At 36.3% G+C, this 16,513-nt stretch overlaps 1 protein-coding gene across 3 annotated transcripts in view; it reads left to right on the top strand.

Annotated features, from left to right (window-relative positions):
• ADCY1 (adenylate cyclase 1) overlaps window positions 1-16,513 on the top strand; it is a 145,116-nt gene that overhangs the window by 124,003 nt on the left and 4,600 nt on the right. For 2 of the 3 annotated variants that reach the window (XM_068200298.1, XM_068200307.1), the window contains exons 13-18: window positions 1,619-1,875; window positions 2,493-2,619; window positions 10,575-10,691; window positions 11,817-11,963; window positions 12,346-12,444; window positions 16,372-16,486. In XM_068200298.1, coding sequence (XP_068056399.1) covers window positions 1,619-1,875; window positions 2,493-2,619; window positions 10,575-10,691; window positions 11,817-11,963; window positions 12,346-12,444; window positions 16,372-16,486 — 862 coding nt within the window. Of the gene's footprint in view, window positions 1-1,618; window positions 1,876-2,492; window positions 2,620-10,574; window positions 10,692-11,816; window positions 11,964-12,326; window positions 12,445-16,371; window positions 16,487-16,513 lie in introns of those variants that run through there. The other variant, XR_011002487.1, reaches the window with a different exon arrangement.

The following is a 16,513-nucleotide window of genomic DNA, read 5'->3' as shown; positions in this document are numbered from 1 at the left end:
GGATCCTCACGTGGACATAAGCACAAAATGCATAGAGCTTTGCAGTGATTCCAGGCTAGCTTCTCAGCAAATTCTGTGTATCTGACTTTGGAATTGAGATTAAAGTTATGACAGCTAAAACCTTTGTGAATCAGCCTCCACAGATCTGACCCATACTTGACCAAACGAAACAAGCACCATTGTTGCCACTTAAACATCGTGAGAATGAGAAACAGACATCGTAAGCCCTAACGCAAGGCTGAACAACAGTGGAAGACATATTAGAATTCAGAAGTAGAATTCTAATCAGTAGAAATTATTAGTTCCTGCAAAGTAATGCCTCTAGAATTCTCATCCGTCAGAAGAGCTAGGTGTTGACGTTCCACTGCTGGTTGTATAGGAGATGATATTTTCCTGGATGGATTCCAGATCACTGATGAAGCCCTCATGCATGTCTATGTTTTTGGATAAGTTTAATATGAAACCATTTTTAAGGATATTGAACAAAATCCCATTAAAGGGGATTTTTCATTTCACTTTCCCAATCTCATTTCATAGTGTTACCCATTATGAGTTTAATTCACTTTTATAACTTATTTTATCTCATCTTTCCAAGTTAATACAACTCCTTCTAAAATACATGGTTTAATCACCCTTCAGGATGTCTGAAGTTAGTTTACAGCATGCTATAAAATTTCATTGTCAGTGGTTGGGATGAAATAAAAAGTTCTTATAATGCACTTCAAAAGAGATGTTTAAGTACAGGGCAGGGTTTATGTGACGGTGCCTGTTAAAACAATTTCACACTACACTCTCTACCATGCTACCACACTACCACTCTCCCCTACTTATACTAACTCTTATCCTTTTCCTTTGTAAGGGGTGAAGGTTGGACTGCAGTTAAAACTGGAGCTCTAGGGACTTGCACTATTTGCCAGAAATTCCTCTCTTCCTTGGGTAACAGCTCTGAGATATGTACATGACATTGTCTTTAGAAAAAGCAGGTTAAATTTCCCCAAATTTCCCATAAGAAATACATGAAAAAAATTTATTTCCCAGTCTAAGAAGGAAATGGAACTCCTTGGATAGCTGAAATGACAGGGGTATTTAAAGATGAGTCCTTGTATTTGAAACATATGTGAGAGCAGAAGTATCTGTGAGATGGAAAAAGATGTTTCGTTTTTCACTGAAATAAAATGTTTTATTTTGTAGTTAAGTAATTGAAGTTTACGTGATTTACATAGTCAGTAAAACAATATTTTATTTCTGTGCTCTGGAAAAGAACCTTTTTCACCTGCATGGCCAAATAAAATGTTAACTGAAGTTCCTTAATTTTGCAGGAATATCCTGGCTTGAGAATCTCTTAGGTTTAAGCACTGAGAGGGAAACTATTCAACTAAGCCCACACTTCAATTGTTTGCCCTTATTGGCATCTAATTAACAAATTGTGTCTCTCCCCTAAAACTTAGTGGAGCATTGCAGGAAAAGGAGATTTTAATACAGCATTGAGCTGAGTGGGAACTCCACAGCCATATTTTTTCCAATTATCAATGAACTACAGTCAACCTCCATCGCAACTACATTTCTGTTTATTTAATATTTAACTTTCTCCCCTTCTCACCTCTCCTGTCTTTTCTAGGTTGGCTGCATGCCTTGGGTTTGGAATACCAATTCCAGCAGCTCAATAATTATAATTTCTCCTGGTGGAACAAATAAAACAATGAATGAACTTCCATGTGACACAGCCCATTATGCTTTCCTTTCCTGTGTAGTGGGGACTCTCACCTTGGCAATATTTCTACGTGTATCTTCCTTGCCAAAAATTATTCTCCTGCTTTTTGTTACAATTTTGTACATAGTTATTCTGGAACTCAGTGGTTACAGAAAAGCATTGGGGTAGGTATCTTGCAAAATTAAGCAATGGGTAATTTTCTATAGACAGTCACACATTGACTGCTTTTTTCTGAATTGTCCTCTAGTGTTCAGTGTTGCTTAGGTGTAGAGCATAAGAAATACATCAGTCATCCTCTCCCCAGCAATTGTAGGATCTAATAACATCCATCAACAGGAAAGCAGCTTTTAGGAGGTGGCAACTGTTGCCACATGGTTCTGTAGTTTCATGTTAATGTACCCCAGCTGAACACACTGCAGTCTAGATATGGTATGGAATAGAAAAACACAGTTAAAAACTTAATTGCCATATTTCAGCAGCCCTCAATCAAACCTAATTTCAATAAAGCTTTTGAACTTTTCAATGTTTTTATATTTCCTAATTAAAAACGTGCACACACATCACAATAATGCTTAGCATCTAAAAATCCTCGAGAATGGTATGTTCATGTGATGCAGCAATCAGATGTACTATCACCCATCTCCCTGCCCAGATGAGCCTCTTCAGGAAAAGCTAGTGATTAGGAGGTACCTATGTGTTCTAAACTAAGGATCTGATATTAAATGTGCAGTGTTAGGTATTAGACCTGGAATAACCCATTTATTTTCTTCTTATTTTTAAGGGGCAGCTCCTTTTACATGCGTGGCTGTGAACCTATACTAGCTATTTTGCTATTTTCTTGTGCTTTAGCACTGCATTCAAGACAGGTGGACTTGAAACTGCGTCTGGACTACCTCTGGGCAGTGCAGGTAAATCATTGGACTTCATAGTATCAATGCACACAAAATGATATCTGACCTTTTGAATTGGTTTTCAAATACTTTCAGGACAAATTACTTGGACTCAGACACTCAAATTTTTTCATGTCTCTTGGGGTTCACAGAGAAAGATTATTTTAGAGCTTTCTTTCCACAGACCTTTACAATTCATTTTTTCTGGAGAGGTGATTTCTTTTGTTTCTTTGCAGTTACTCCAGTATATCATTAATCAAATAATATATTTATATCTAAGATGCATTCTGAATAAACTGTTAACAATATAAATTTGAGATTCAAAAATTAAATTCATGGGAGTTTTTATCTTATATTACAAAAAGGAGTGAAAGTAAATCAATATTCAGGTAAATCAAAAACAAGCAGGTAAAACTTATAAAAGGAAATATTTAAACCTATGTTATACAAAGAAACTATGGAACTCTCTCCCAGAGGAAGATCAGAAATTTGTTTAGATACCAAGTGCAGGGACCATTTTTGAAAATATATTTCCTAACTGTCATAGCCACAGCAAAAACCTATAGAAATTATATTAGCCATAACTCGGGCATCAGGATATGTCTGCCTCCTGTCACACCTCTCAGCAGTATAATTCCCACCTCTAAAGTGTTTAACCCTGACCCCCAAGGGAAGGAGAAAGTTGAATATGTAAGTTTATTTGGTGGAATTTGGAAGTTATCCAAACTTACACACCTGTTCTCACCTGCACCCTGTTAACTATTTTGTCAAGATGACCATTTAAATAATTATAGTGCTTGCTTTTACACATAACATAAAGACTGGAACACATAGGTTACTGGTTCACTGGAACACATCCCTGGCTCCACTGCATTACATAAAATGGAGAAATCAGTTATGACTTAGTTCTATTATTTTCTGCTTGAAAAGCTTTTCTATCTAGCAGTTAAGCTGTGTGGGGGTTTCTTGTTTGACTTGATGTCCAAGACTGTGTTCCCTTCTTTTATGCTTTAAGATTTTTTTGTTCTATAATTTCCATTAACTCTGTACAGTTCAACTGAGTGTGATAATTTAATTTAATTTTTGTCTTATGACCTGCAGTATTGATAACTGCTGTGACTGCCAGCCTCAGAAAGTTGTTTTGGATAAACTGATACTAGCTTCTCTTTGCTGTGGTGCCAAATACAATTTTCAGATGGAAAAAAAAGATTGCCTGATTTTGAAATTCAGTGCAGCATCTTCCTTGTTGGATAGTCACTAATTTTTTATGGGTTGGCACACAGTGGAAGTATGTGAGTGCCATGCTATACATTAATACAAAACCTTCTGTATGTTATTCCTAGCCCTGAAATAGAGTAGCAGTAATGTACCAGTTTTGCTATCCTGTGACCGTTCAGTGGACCAAGAGTGAGTTTCAGCATCTTAAACACTTTTCATTATTCCAGCAACTGCAACTTGCATGGCAAATTGTACATTGCTAATGGAAGTACTCAAAGATTCTTAGTTTTAAGTTAGCTTTTAATTAGCAATTAATCGGTTTAAAAAATTGGAGTACAGGAGTATGGCATGCTTTTCTAATGAAAGACCAGACCTGGACTTGGACAGTGGTAAAAGACGAAATATGGACTTTTTCTGTTTTCTTGGAGACAAGTTATATAAAAAGACCTAGTCATCATCACTATTGTTAAAACCATTGTGCACTTTCTCCAAGGGACAGTAAGAGAGATAAGATGTGAAATTTCAATATTGTCCACTGGCATTTTCAGGTACCATTTCAAAAAGTGCTTCTCATCTGAGAAAACCAAATGCCATTTTCAGATTTTTTCAATTGTAAATCAGAGACATATGTCGTGCCACCTTGTGTGAGAGGTTTGAGTGATAATAACGAGAAACGAAAAAAAAAACAGTTTAGGTATAAAATTCAGAATTTAGGGATCAACATAACTAGCATTCTTTGAAATCAGTATGCTGATTTCAAATGATTATGATTTCAGTGATTATGTTCTTGGCCTCTTAGATTATCTGCGCATATGCCTTTCATCTTCTCAATTCCAAGTGGAAGATCTATTCCCTGTACAGTAAGTAATAGTGGATAACATGTTAAAAGAAATGTTGTTCTGCTTTCCACTCTGTGTATTGGTTGTAAATGATATTGAGTCTAAGGACTAATTAACGTAACAACCAGGAGTACTGTCCATGATGGATGTTACAGAAGTAGTTGTTTTGCTTACCTATTCAAATGAATATGCAAAAAAAAAAAACCAACCAAACTAAACCAAAACAAAACAAAGAAAACCCCACATGGTCTTTGAACTTGCTAGGTTCTACAGCACAGTAAAAATCTGAGTATTAAAGGCTCCGGAAACACTGTTTATTGGCAATACCTACATGTTAAAGCTGCCTTTGAGTAGTTAGCAAACTCCAGGCTACTAATTGTCCAGCAGCCTTTAAGAGGCAACAAATAAGAGCCAGTTTTCTGTAACTGCTGGACTGCAGTAGTCCTCTATAAAGCTAAAAGCAGTCTTGGTCATGTTTCTGTACAGCCATAGTACTACTTACCATTAAACCATGTTGGCTTAATTTGGTTATATTTCTGGTAACAGAAGTTTTAGAAAGACCATTGACTTAGTGCACAGGATCTATGGAGATTTTCTATTTTGCAAAGTGAGTGTGCTGATTCTTTGTGCAAACAATGAATTGCATGAACCAAATGCTAAATGTAGATTTGCATCTCCCAGTAGCCAGTCCTTGGTGTGTGAAGATATTCCAACATGGATCAGCTTGTCATTTTAGGAGGCTTTTCAATTGCTGGCTTACATCTGGAGGAATTTCAGACCCCAGGGCTATTCTGGAAGCTTCAAGCAATTTGATTGCATACTTTTAGTAACATTCATGTTACTGTAAAAATGTTCTCAGATGAATACAAGCATTTGTGGCATAAGCTGCAATAAAAAGGATTTAATAACTTCTTTTATTTCATCATGAACAATAGTCCAGTACTACTAAATTATACTTTAAACCATGAAAGTATCCTGAAACTAATCAGTAGGAATACATAGATATATATTCAGTGGTCTGTGCTAAGGTCTGAAGAAAACATAATTCCACACATTTTTTTTCACGCCATTGTGGGGAAAAGAGTACTTTGAAGAAGAGCAGTTTCAAACAAGAAAAACTGATTAAGAAAAATTACACAGTTTCAAGACAAGTTAATCCAACTACCATTCATCTAGGTTGCATGTCCAGAACAGTGATAATACAGTAGAAGTTATGTACATTGCATGGAAAAATACTTTATTATGGATGATATGTTGTTAAAACATTTATATTTGTACCTTCTGTTCACAAATCAGTGGTGTTACAGGCTCTTGTTGATTTGTTATGGTTTTATTTCTGCGCCAGATTTAACTTTTCTGAATATCCCAGTATTTTCAGAAAATACATATTGGTTGTTTTCTTGATTTTTTTAATAAGCAGTGGGAGGAGAATTTCATTTTCTGCATAACATTATTGTGTAACTCTGTGTTCCTCATATGACAATAACTATGAATAGCAAGATTTTACTTATTTGTGACTGATAATCACTTTTGATTATGCAAATTATTTAACAGAATTGGGAGAAAAAAAAAAGTGCTAAATTCATGAAGATCCTAAAACTACCAAAAAATGTAGTTGCTCACTCACCCACAATTTGCCACAGGAGGAAAACGAGAATAATACGATTATATTACTTAATTTGATGCATTCAAATGGTGCATTCTTTAGGGAATACTAGAATATCATTCTGCTGTGTTTTCTAGCCCATTACACTCGTAAGAAATACGAATTTTACAACCTACAGGCAAGACTTGCCAGGTGTCTTAGCACTTCCTCTCAAAAACCTGGCACTACAAAAGCAATGTGATGTGTTTGCTCCCTGTGGATGTAGTGCCATCTTCAGGTGCAAAAAATGAGATTCCCATGGCACTGGTGCCCAGCTGCTTTTTAAATGAATCTTGAAACTGTATTCTCATGTGGTGTCTATTTAGTCAGTGACTATTCTACAGCATTTTTAGGCTTATTAAACTGTCAGATGATACAACTATTAAGACCACTTCCCAGACAGAGGATGTGTAACCACTTGCCAACATTGTAAAAACTGTAGGATCATGTGTAACTATGTAAAATGCAGTAGGTGTTAGTTAGATTGATAAAAAAAGTCATAGTACTAAAAACATTTTAAATTTTGTCACCATGTCCAATGCAAAAATAAAGCCTGCTTTTAAGTACTACAGCTCTGCAATATAGTTGGGTTCCACGAGATGACCTAGCTGCCACATATACCAAACAGGTTTAAGCAAACAGCAGAATGTGAAAAATTACATTCGTCATGCCAATGCACTTTCTTTCTTGTTTATTTTCACAATAATCTGTCTTTTATTAAGCTAGTAGCTATTGCATAAATATCATGCTGGCAGCTTTCCTTATTTAACCAATGGGAATAGGGTCAAACAGATGAAGGTTTAAACGCCATTGAGCTGTTTGGATAATATTCCCACCAGGAATATAAGTACCTGTGATCTGTGCTGTTTTAATCTTTCTGCCCCAAGTACGCCTTCTCTGTTTCCAGAGTCTGTTTTTCCTGAGAAAGAATGATGCCTAATCTCAGCTGCTCAAGAGTAGGCATTAGAAGCTCATGAGTCACAAGGAGGAAGGACAGTTTTCATTGCACTTCCCTGAAAGGCAGAAAGCAGGAAGCTGGAAAAAGTTCCAGAAAATAGCAGTAATTCCCTTACTTCCCTTCCCTATATTATCTCTATGATGGGATAGTTTTAGAGTCCTCACTAAGGACATGACCAAGTCTTTGTTTACTTCACCTTCCCTCCTTTATCTTCCCTTGTGAGAGATGCAAGGAGACATTTCCTCTTTCCCCAGGCAGCTCCTGAGGAACTGAATAAATGAGAGCTGTCTTGGGCAGTGCAAGGCAAGAGGATAGATACTCAAGCTCTGTGCAGTAGTAGCAGAGGAGGTACACTTCCGATCATATTCCTAACAGATTGCTTCAATAATAAAGCAGGATGGCATGGTTTAAGTGCAGTCCATGCAGAGACTCCATGTCAGGTACCATGAACAATACAGCAGTATTAACCCATTGTGTTGTCTAAGATAATATGCCTTTGCTTTTCAGCATGAGAAAGTAACTCAGAAGGAATGCTATGCTAATTCCATGAATGTTTTGCTTCTAGTTCTGGGAATAGGTCAGGCAGAGCTAACACAGCTTAGTTTTCAGGGCACTGCATTGCCCCACCTGGGTATTATCAGCACAAATTTCTCCCAGAACACATGGAGAGAGTGCACTCCTCCCTCTCTGTTAGCTAGGAGGTGTTTGGCCTCAAATAGTTCAGGGAAGAAAAAAGTAAGAGCACTCCCCTTGTTCTTCTGTTTGCATATTTTGCCCCTATTTTGGGTTTCCTATTATTACCCACCATGAATCACAGAATCACCAGAATCACCATGATATTATTCAAGGACTTTCCATTATGTTAGGGGCTTTTCATGTGAAAATGAAGATTTTCTCCAACCCTTAGTGTTTGATTTGTCTGACCATGACTCGGGAAAGCTGAGATCCTATTGCTTAAGCAGTCTGCCAGCACCGCTGGCTATGGGGACCCTTCACGGAGTAGTCTGCTAGATCGGAGTGCAGTTCAACTGATTTGTTCAGGGTCACATGCCAAAAGAGAGACATGGGTCTCTACACCTTAACTCACTGCCATTGACTGCTAGCGCCCTTGAAGAATCCACATTAATAGTTTGCAGATAAGACTCTTTATTAATAAAAAAACAGTAGCAAGAACTTAAGGTTTTAGGATTGCTGGTGATAGTATCTGACTGCAAAAATGTATTCAAAGCAATGTACAGACAAGCTGTAATCCCCAGTGAGAGCTTGGTAGAGATAATCATTCAGCATTCATAGAGTACACTTCTTACCCACAGGTGTCCATATGGGGAAGAAGAGAGGTTCAGCATACCAGCTAATCCCAGAAGTTATGATGGAGTCTTCTCTCCTTTCTTAATTCTTCTTTACATTTATGCAAAGCTTGAGTGACATTAGTCATACATATTACTCAGTGAGGGGTGGTCGTGCCTTGGAGGCATTTGACATCAGTGTAATATCTGAGATAACCTTGGGATGGGGATACGTGTCAGTTCAAGGAGGGCAATTTTGCCTTAGCTTCTGATTCAATAGCAGGACATGTTCTTTCATCTCCCTATGCTTCCAGCGGTTGCATGGCTTATCAACTAAAAAGTACCAACAAGTACCCTCTTCTGCAAGGGTTTCAACAGAGCCTGGTTGCAGTGTCTCCACTCCACCCACTCCACTCCACTCCACTCCACTCCACTCCACTCCACTCCACTCCACTCCACCCCATCCCATCCCACCCCACACCACCCCACCCCACCCCACCCCACCCCTATTTAAAAAGGCAACAATTCCTGAAGAATTTATGTTTATGAAATCAGTTCTCTTTCAGAATTATTTCTACTTGTAAAGAAATTATAAAATACAGAATAAACTGCAGGCCAAATAGACTGTGTAACCTGAATAAAAACGTTGTTTCCGAAGTTTTGTCATGGAAAACAAAACTTAGCTACCCGGGAAAAAAAATCATATGAAATAATATTGTTAGACTATACAAAAGCAAGAGGTGACTGGTTTTCTCCTACTTAGATAGGAATGGATACTGAGAAATTATGTGGACTTTATATTAGATCAGGATACCAAATTTCAGATATAAATGGGACCCCAAGAAAGATTAGAACAGGTTAATCAATGATTTATGTGACCGAGATTTCTCAACAATGCCTGGGAATTTGGCTTTCCAGTCTTCTACTGACTGTAATTAGATAAAAAAAATCACATTGAGATCACAGTAGATTATTTGTATGTGTGATTGAAGAATAAAGAATAAGCTGTGATTTCTGTGACATGAATATGATACTCATCAAATGTTTTCTAATTGAAATCAGTGCGAGGCCAAAAGTCACTCTAAGAACAAGGAGCAAATTCCAGAGAAGTAATTTTGCACATGAATCTACAAACAACTAGTCTGGAATTTGCAAACCTAGGAGTCCCAAATGAGATTCCTAGATATTCAATATTTTTCAAATAAGGGATTTTTAAAATAGTTTCCTACTATATGACTCACACTAACTCTGTGAGTCAAGCACTTGTAATAAGATGCCAGTATCTTGGGTTAGGGACCTCAGATGTGTTAACTCCTAAGCAGTCTTTCTGAATGCTGTCATTCATATCAATAACAGAATTTCTGCTGTGAAGGAACTATATATATTTTCATGACAAACACCCACATAATTAAAACAATCTCTAGAAATGTTGACTATTTTTATATCATTTTTTGAAATTGTACATCATTCTTAAGGATGCTCTATTTTAAAATCTTTTTCTCTGTTGAATCTATAGTCTTATCAGATTTGTTTCAATTTTACTGCAAAGTACACAGGTTTGCTTTAAACACTGGAGATTCTCACTGGCTTCTTTTGTCTGAAAGATGATCAAATACTGCTGTCACTGTATTGAACTACCTGGGAAGTAATTGGCCTCCAAGGCCAATGTGATTTAAGTGGGATTATTCTGGCTTACTCTGTAAACACATCAAGTGTGCCAGTAAGCTGGCTTACTCTGTAAACATATCAAGTTTCTATTTAAAAGAACAGACAACTACAGAAGATACCAATACACTTAGCTGATCAAACCCTGAAAACAGCTGAGAGACTTTAATTTGAATTACTAATGATTTAAAGGGTGTTTGCCTAATGTAGAAGCATGGTACAGGAGAACTGTTCTCAGTCTACATTGCTACTCTACATTTTGCTAATTTTAATTCCAAAGGATGAATTAATATAAGCTATTTGATAGGCTCAGCTAAGTTTTTGTTTTTTGGAATGGTTTTTCTTTTCCTCTATTCCAACAGGCAGAAGAAGAGAGAGATGATATGGAGAGAGTCAAGCTGGATAATAAAAGAATTCTTTTCAACCTGTTGCCAGCCCACGTTGCACAGCATTTTCTTATGTCTAATCCAAGAAATATGGTAAACCAAGATAAAATTTAAATACATGCTGTATGGGCCTGTGTTGATTGGGCCACCTTACACCTGTATGTTTTCAAGAAAGGCTTGCAAAAAAGCTTTGCTCATGTAAAAATAGCAGCTTTATAAAAATTTCTGTTCAATAATTAGTTTGAGATTATTCCTTTTGCTGTATGGTCCTCCTTCTCTGAAGAATTTTAATAAACTTCAGGATAAGGGAAGGTTGTCATTCAGCATCAATGTAACCAAGTACTTGCATGTAAATCACTTTTTTTTCCATTTTCCAATCAATGTAGAATATTGGAATTTATCACAGTGTTGCCTGAGTTCAGTTTGGTTCTGAATGGTGAAGTGTATGAATTACCAGACATTTATGTATTAACCGCTCTAGTTCTGGAAAGTATGCTACCATTACCAAAACCATCTATTTAAAGTTAAAAACAGAGTAAGTACATACTTAAGGAAGACACAAATTAACATAAAAGGCTGAGTGAATAAATAAGTTGGTTCAAGAAGGCTTTATGAGAGTCCTTCTGGTCATCTGAAAACCATCAGCACTGGAGTAGCTGTAATGTCCATGATACTGTTCTTGAGAGTTTGGGTCTAAGTATTTGAACCACAGAAGAGTGATTTTGCTTTCTTTGAGCCTTCCAAATTTTAAAGCAGAAACATTACCATACAGAAGAGCATTATATTATATTGGACTCCACAACACATGGAAAGACTTGAAAGAGTGAGACCAGTTATGTACCACAGGATAAAATTGGTCCATCTCTTATTTTACTTACACAACAAGATTGAGAAAATGAAATTATTTTTCTCGTACAATAGAAGTTCTATAACTGTTAAAACTCTGTCCAAATTTTGTCTCACTGCTTCTATGTCAAAACAGAAAAAAAAAACCCTAAGTTGTTTTAAACTGGTTTAATACCTTAGGTGCTGATTTTCTATTGTGGTCTTGAGTGAAGATATCTTTCAACATTATTTTAAGAAGTCTGGTTTTGTCTCTAGAAAAATGGATGGCCTTTGTCCTAGCTATTGCTTAGCAGTAGAATAAATATTGTAATAATGATGTTTAGTTTAGATTAATCTTTTAAAATAAACATTACATCTGTTTATTAAATACAGGACCTTTATTACCAGTCATATTCACAAGTGGGAGTGATGTTTGCTTCCATCCCAAATTTCAATGATTTCTATATCGAATTGGATGGCAATAACATGGGAGTGGAATGTTTACGCCTGTTAAATGAAATTATTGCTGATTTTGATGAGGTAAGGTCTAAACACTTTGTCTTTTGACCATATCAGTTCTACTAAATAACTATCAATGAGATTATCTGAAGTAAACCAGTGTATCTTTTTTAATAAAACAGTACTATTAGCATCCTATTTAATCATAGTTGGTGTCCACTGGGCTTCTCTAAAGTGCCATGTTTGTACTTTTAGGCACATGACTCTGACCTAAAATTTCTCTTATATAGGAAGAGTATCAAAAATGGAAGTTAATGGCAGTTTTTTCATTGACCTCAAAGTGGACAAGACTCAACTTAGCAAATATGATATGGTTTAATGAACTTGCACATATTGTCTCATAACTGTGGTTTCTTGTCTAAAATATTATGTAATATTTAACAGTTTTATGTTTTAAACAAAGCTTATGGACAAAGAATATTATAAGGATATTGAAAAGATCAAGACAATTGGAAGTACTTATATGGCAGCTGTGGGACTCGTACCTACTTCAGGAACTAAGGTAAGAAGATTTTACATAACAGTCTTCATGCGAAGGAACCTTTTTCCTTCAATTTCCAGAGGAACATCAGAAACACAACTAATTCTGTGAGATTATTGATAATTTTTATGACTTTTACAACATTTTGAACCTGAAATTCAAAGAACAGCTGGAGCCACACTTGCTTATGTGGCTTCTCTTGTGATTTCATTGTCTGCAGCTTTGAATTCCCTGCAAATTGGTGTCTAAAAGCCTCTAAATCAGTGGCAGTGTTTTAAACCTGGTATCTTAGATGTCCTTGTAAGATGCAGGGAAAGGGAGACTCTAGGCATAGTGAATTGCTGCAAAACTAGCAGAAGACAATTAAAAGGCAGTTTTTACATATATTTTTAATATTGAAATCTGAATGTAACCTACAACTAAAATAAACATCCTCTCCCAACCCCCATCATGGACAGGAACTTTGTGCTAGGTACAGTGCTGCACTGTACCTGGTCCCTCCAAATCAGCTCTTCTTTGTCTCTACCATTAGCATTCTATTTACTGCTTTAATTACTCAGCAATAAAAAAAGTCAAACCCGTTTCAAACCCATTTCAAGTCTGTGTCACCATTCTTCTGTATCCTCATCACTACCCCTGAATATTATTCTTACCTAAAGTCACTGTCTTGTAACAGAGATTTCCTAGATTTCCAAGCAGATCTGGAAAGTCAGAAAAACCTGTGGGCATTATATTAAGTGCATAATATACAGAGTACTATGCACATTAGTAATGACACTAATAAAACTAAATCATTAAAATATTATAAAAGAATAGTATGAAAATTAAAGCAATCCATTCACCTCATCTGCCCAGAGTTTCCAGACACTTCTCCCTTGTTCTGATATACATGTACATGTGTTGTAGATATATGTTGAATACATTAGTGCATATGGTTTAGCATTGCAAAATAATTCAAAATTAGAAGGCAAAAGCAAAAAAAAAAAAAAACAGAAGATGCCCTGTGGACTTTTTAGCAACAACTATCCCTGCTAAATAAATGAAAAACAAGACCACATTTAAATCAATGGTTAGAATCATGTTGGAGTATATCACACAATTAACCTTCTGGTCTGCAAAGTATTTCCAGCTGATGCCTCCTTTGTATCATTCCTAGAAATCTATACATTACCAAAAAAAGAATGTATTTTTATAAATCTGTTTATCCTAAAATGTTTGACTCATGGGTTCTGAGACAACCAAAAAACACTGATCTTTAGAATTTTTTCAGTGTGTGATCTGAGGCAAACAGGCAGTGGCATACTTTTGTGTCTGCTATAAATGCTCTTTGAACTATAATACTCAAAGCAACTATGTTATTGGGTAACTTTGGCAGCATATGTTCCATAACCAAAACATGTATATCTCTTGTATTTTATAGTTGTTGAATGAAGGGTCAGCTGAATTAGTACAGTACTGAAAATACTGTACTGAGCTTATGATAGTAATGCATTTCAAATCACTGCAGAAGATCTTGTACAGAACTCTGTCTTCCTTTTAAATCTTGGAGCAAATATTGATTTTTTTCTATATATGTAGAATTTATTAAAAATTCTGTATTGCAGAAAAATTGTCTGTCATATGAAACAGACAATAATTTTTACTTTGACTTAGGGTTTCATCTCTTCTGTGATCTCTCCTTACTGTTCATGTGATGCAAATGAATGGAAATTACTCACATCCTCTTGCCAGTCTCCCAGTAGTTCTTCAGCATACACCTGTATATTAGAAGTCTGATAATCTTGTCTGACCTGTCATGCACAGACAATCACTGCCAGCTTCACACAGTCCCTGGTCTGTCCCATGGAGTCATATGTGTCAATGAGGAGCCGTAAGACACTCAAGTGCCTCTGGTCTTCCCTCTGCCAGGAGTGTTCCAGGTTCAACAGAAAATCTGGCACAACCTCTGATTTTGAATCACTAATTTTATACTAGAATTTGGACTTGGAACAGAAAGCAGTGGATGGGGTTAATTGTGCTCTTAACTGAGAATATTTATACACTTAAGGGCTCAGTACCCTGATGAAGTTAAATATTTAAATCCCTTATTTTACTGGACTCCTGTTTCTGCACCTTGATTTCAGTAGGTGACTATAGTAAATGCTCACTGCCTCTATTGCAGTGACTTTGCTGTGATGCTCTGGGCAGTCTTTCCAGTAACTACTCTGATGTTTAATAAATAATTGCTTGTTCTATCAACAGGGCAGCACACAAACCAAACTCTTTGTAGATCTTTTTCACAATATAAACTCATTTTATCTCTTTTTCACCAGGATCCTGACTTCACCAGGGTCCTAACTTTGTGTTCTTCAGTGCAGGTTCAAGAGTTTGCCCTAATCATATTGAGAGGCATCTGACATCTGCAGTGCACTCAGTATTTGTCACCAGTCCTTTCTCCTGCAACCCTGAAGGGCATTGCAGATAAACAGAACATTCATCAGACATCAAATAAATGGAAGAGAGGAAACATAAAGATTAAAAATCAAGTAAAACTATTCACTGCTCTCTCCCTATTCCATACATTAAATATTTTATCCTTCTCTGTTGGAAATGTATCTATTAGCTCTTTAAGCTTAATTCTTGTTCTTCCTTTGTTTTGGTGATTCTGAAAAGAGTAGAACTAGCTAGTTCACATTGAAAGAAACAGAATGCCAGACATCCAGGCAAGTAAATAAAAATATCCTTCCCAAAAGTTGGGACTGGCACAAGGATGACTTTCATAATTTTTTGTAAATTTCCTAGCCACATAAAGCAACCTTTTCAAACTAAGATGAATGAAGGAAATAGCAACCTGTTTCTCAGTTTTTTCAGCCATTTTTTAGCACTGCATTTATAAAATCTCACTATCATGGCAAAAACTCATCAAGCTTTCATCTCATGCCAGCTTGCACAGTCCTGTTGTGTAACACCCTACTGAAGCTGCCACTGACCCTGCATTTCTTTCACAATATCCTACCTTTAGCCTACTTTCACTTTTGAAATTTGTTTTTAAAATTCATATTTCTTATTCAGATAAGAGCAGAACATAAGAGAAGTCATACTGAAATGAGTCAAAGGTTTATTCTGGTAACCTGTCTTTAACTAACCGAGGTTAGATCCTGGGGGGAGAGCATGAGCTACAAAACAAATATGCAAAGCTCTCTTTTCCACTTTCTAATAATATGCTGCTTAGATTTTTATTACTTTGTAGCAAATATTTCTTTCATGAGCTTGAGAATTATGTTAGAAGCTTGATAAGTTTTGGAATCGACAATATCCTCCGAAAATTAGTTGCACAATTTAATAAGACTGAATTTGTAAAAATTATTTTATTATGTTTGGAGTTTTATTTACAAGTTAATACTTCACCATTTCATTTGATCCCTTTTGGGCAAAAAACTTTAGTTCATTTAATACATTTGATAACAGCTCCATTCAACTTGCCTGGAAAGAAAAAACATAGGGGTGTTCTGCACCTCACAGGATTAAACCTAACAGGAATTGTGTCAATGGGAACAGCATGCACCCCATGGAAGCTGGAAGTTAGCAACAGCCCCAAAGGGAGAAGAAGGCAGAAACTGTAGTTAATAATCATCAGGTAAGGTAGTTTTGCAAGAAAGCAGGTTATATTCCCAGCCACACTCAAAACAAACATCTGCAGCTCTCTAGCAACATAACCACTTTACCACGGGAACTTTGCTTTCCACTCTTCCCAGAAATCAGAAGGAGAGAGAGAAGAAAAAACAAATAGCAGAAAAAAAGAATGCATGTGCTACAGCTACCGCCAAAAGTTTCCCTTCACAAACAAAAGAATTGGTTAGACTCTTTTCCTAAGACATCTGTTTGAGCTTCTCATTATTTTTCACTTTAGTATTTAACCTGCATCTCAGTACCATACAAATCTAATGTACAACACTATTTTGTTTCTAGGCTAAAAAATCTATTTATTCCCATCTGAGTACACTGGCAGATTTTGCAATAGAGATGTTTGATGTTCTTGATGAAATCAACTATCAGTCTTACAATGACTTTGTCCTGCGAGTTGGTAAGTCATGATTCTACAATTATCATA

This window comes from Anomalospiza imberbis, chromosome 1 (assembly GCF_031753505.1).
Source record: "Anomalospiza imberbis isolate Cuckoo-Finch-1a 21T00152 chromosome 1, ASM3175350v1, whole genome shotgun sequence".
NCBI lineage: Eukaryota > Metazoa > Chordata > Aves > Passeriformes > Viduidae > Anomalospiza > Anomalospiza imberbis.
This window is presented reverse-complemented; position numbering and strand designations above follow the sequence as displayed.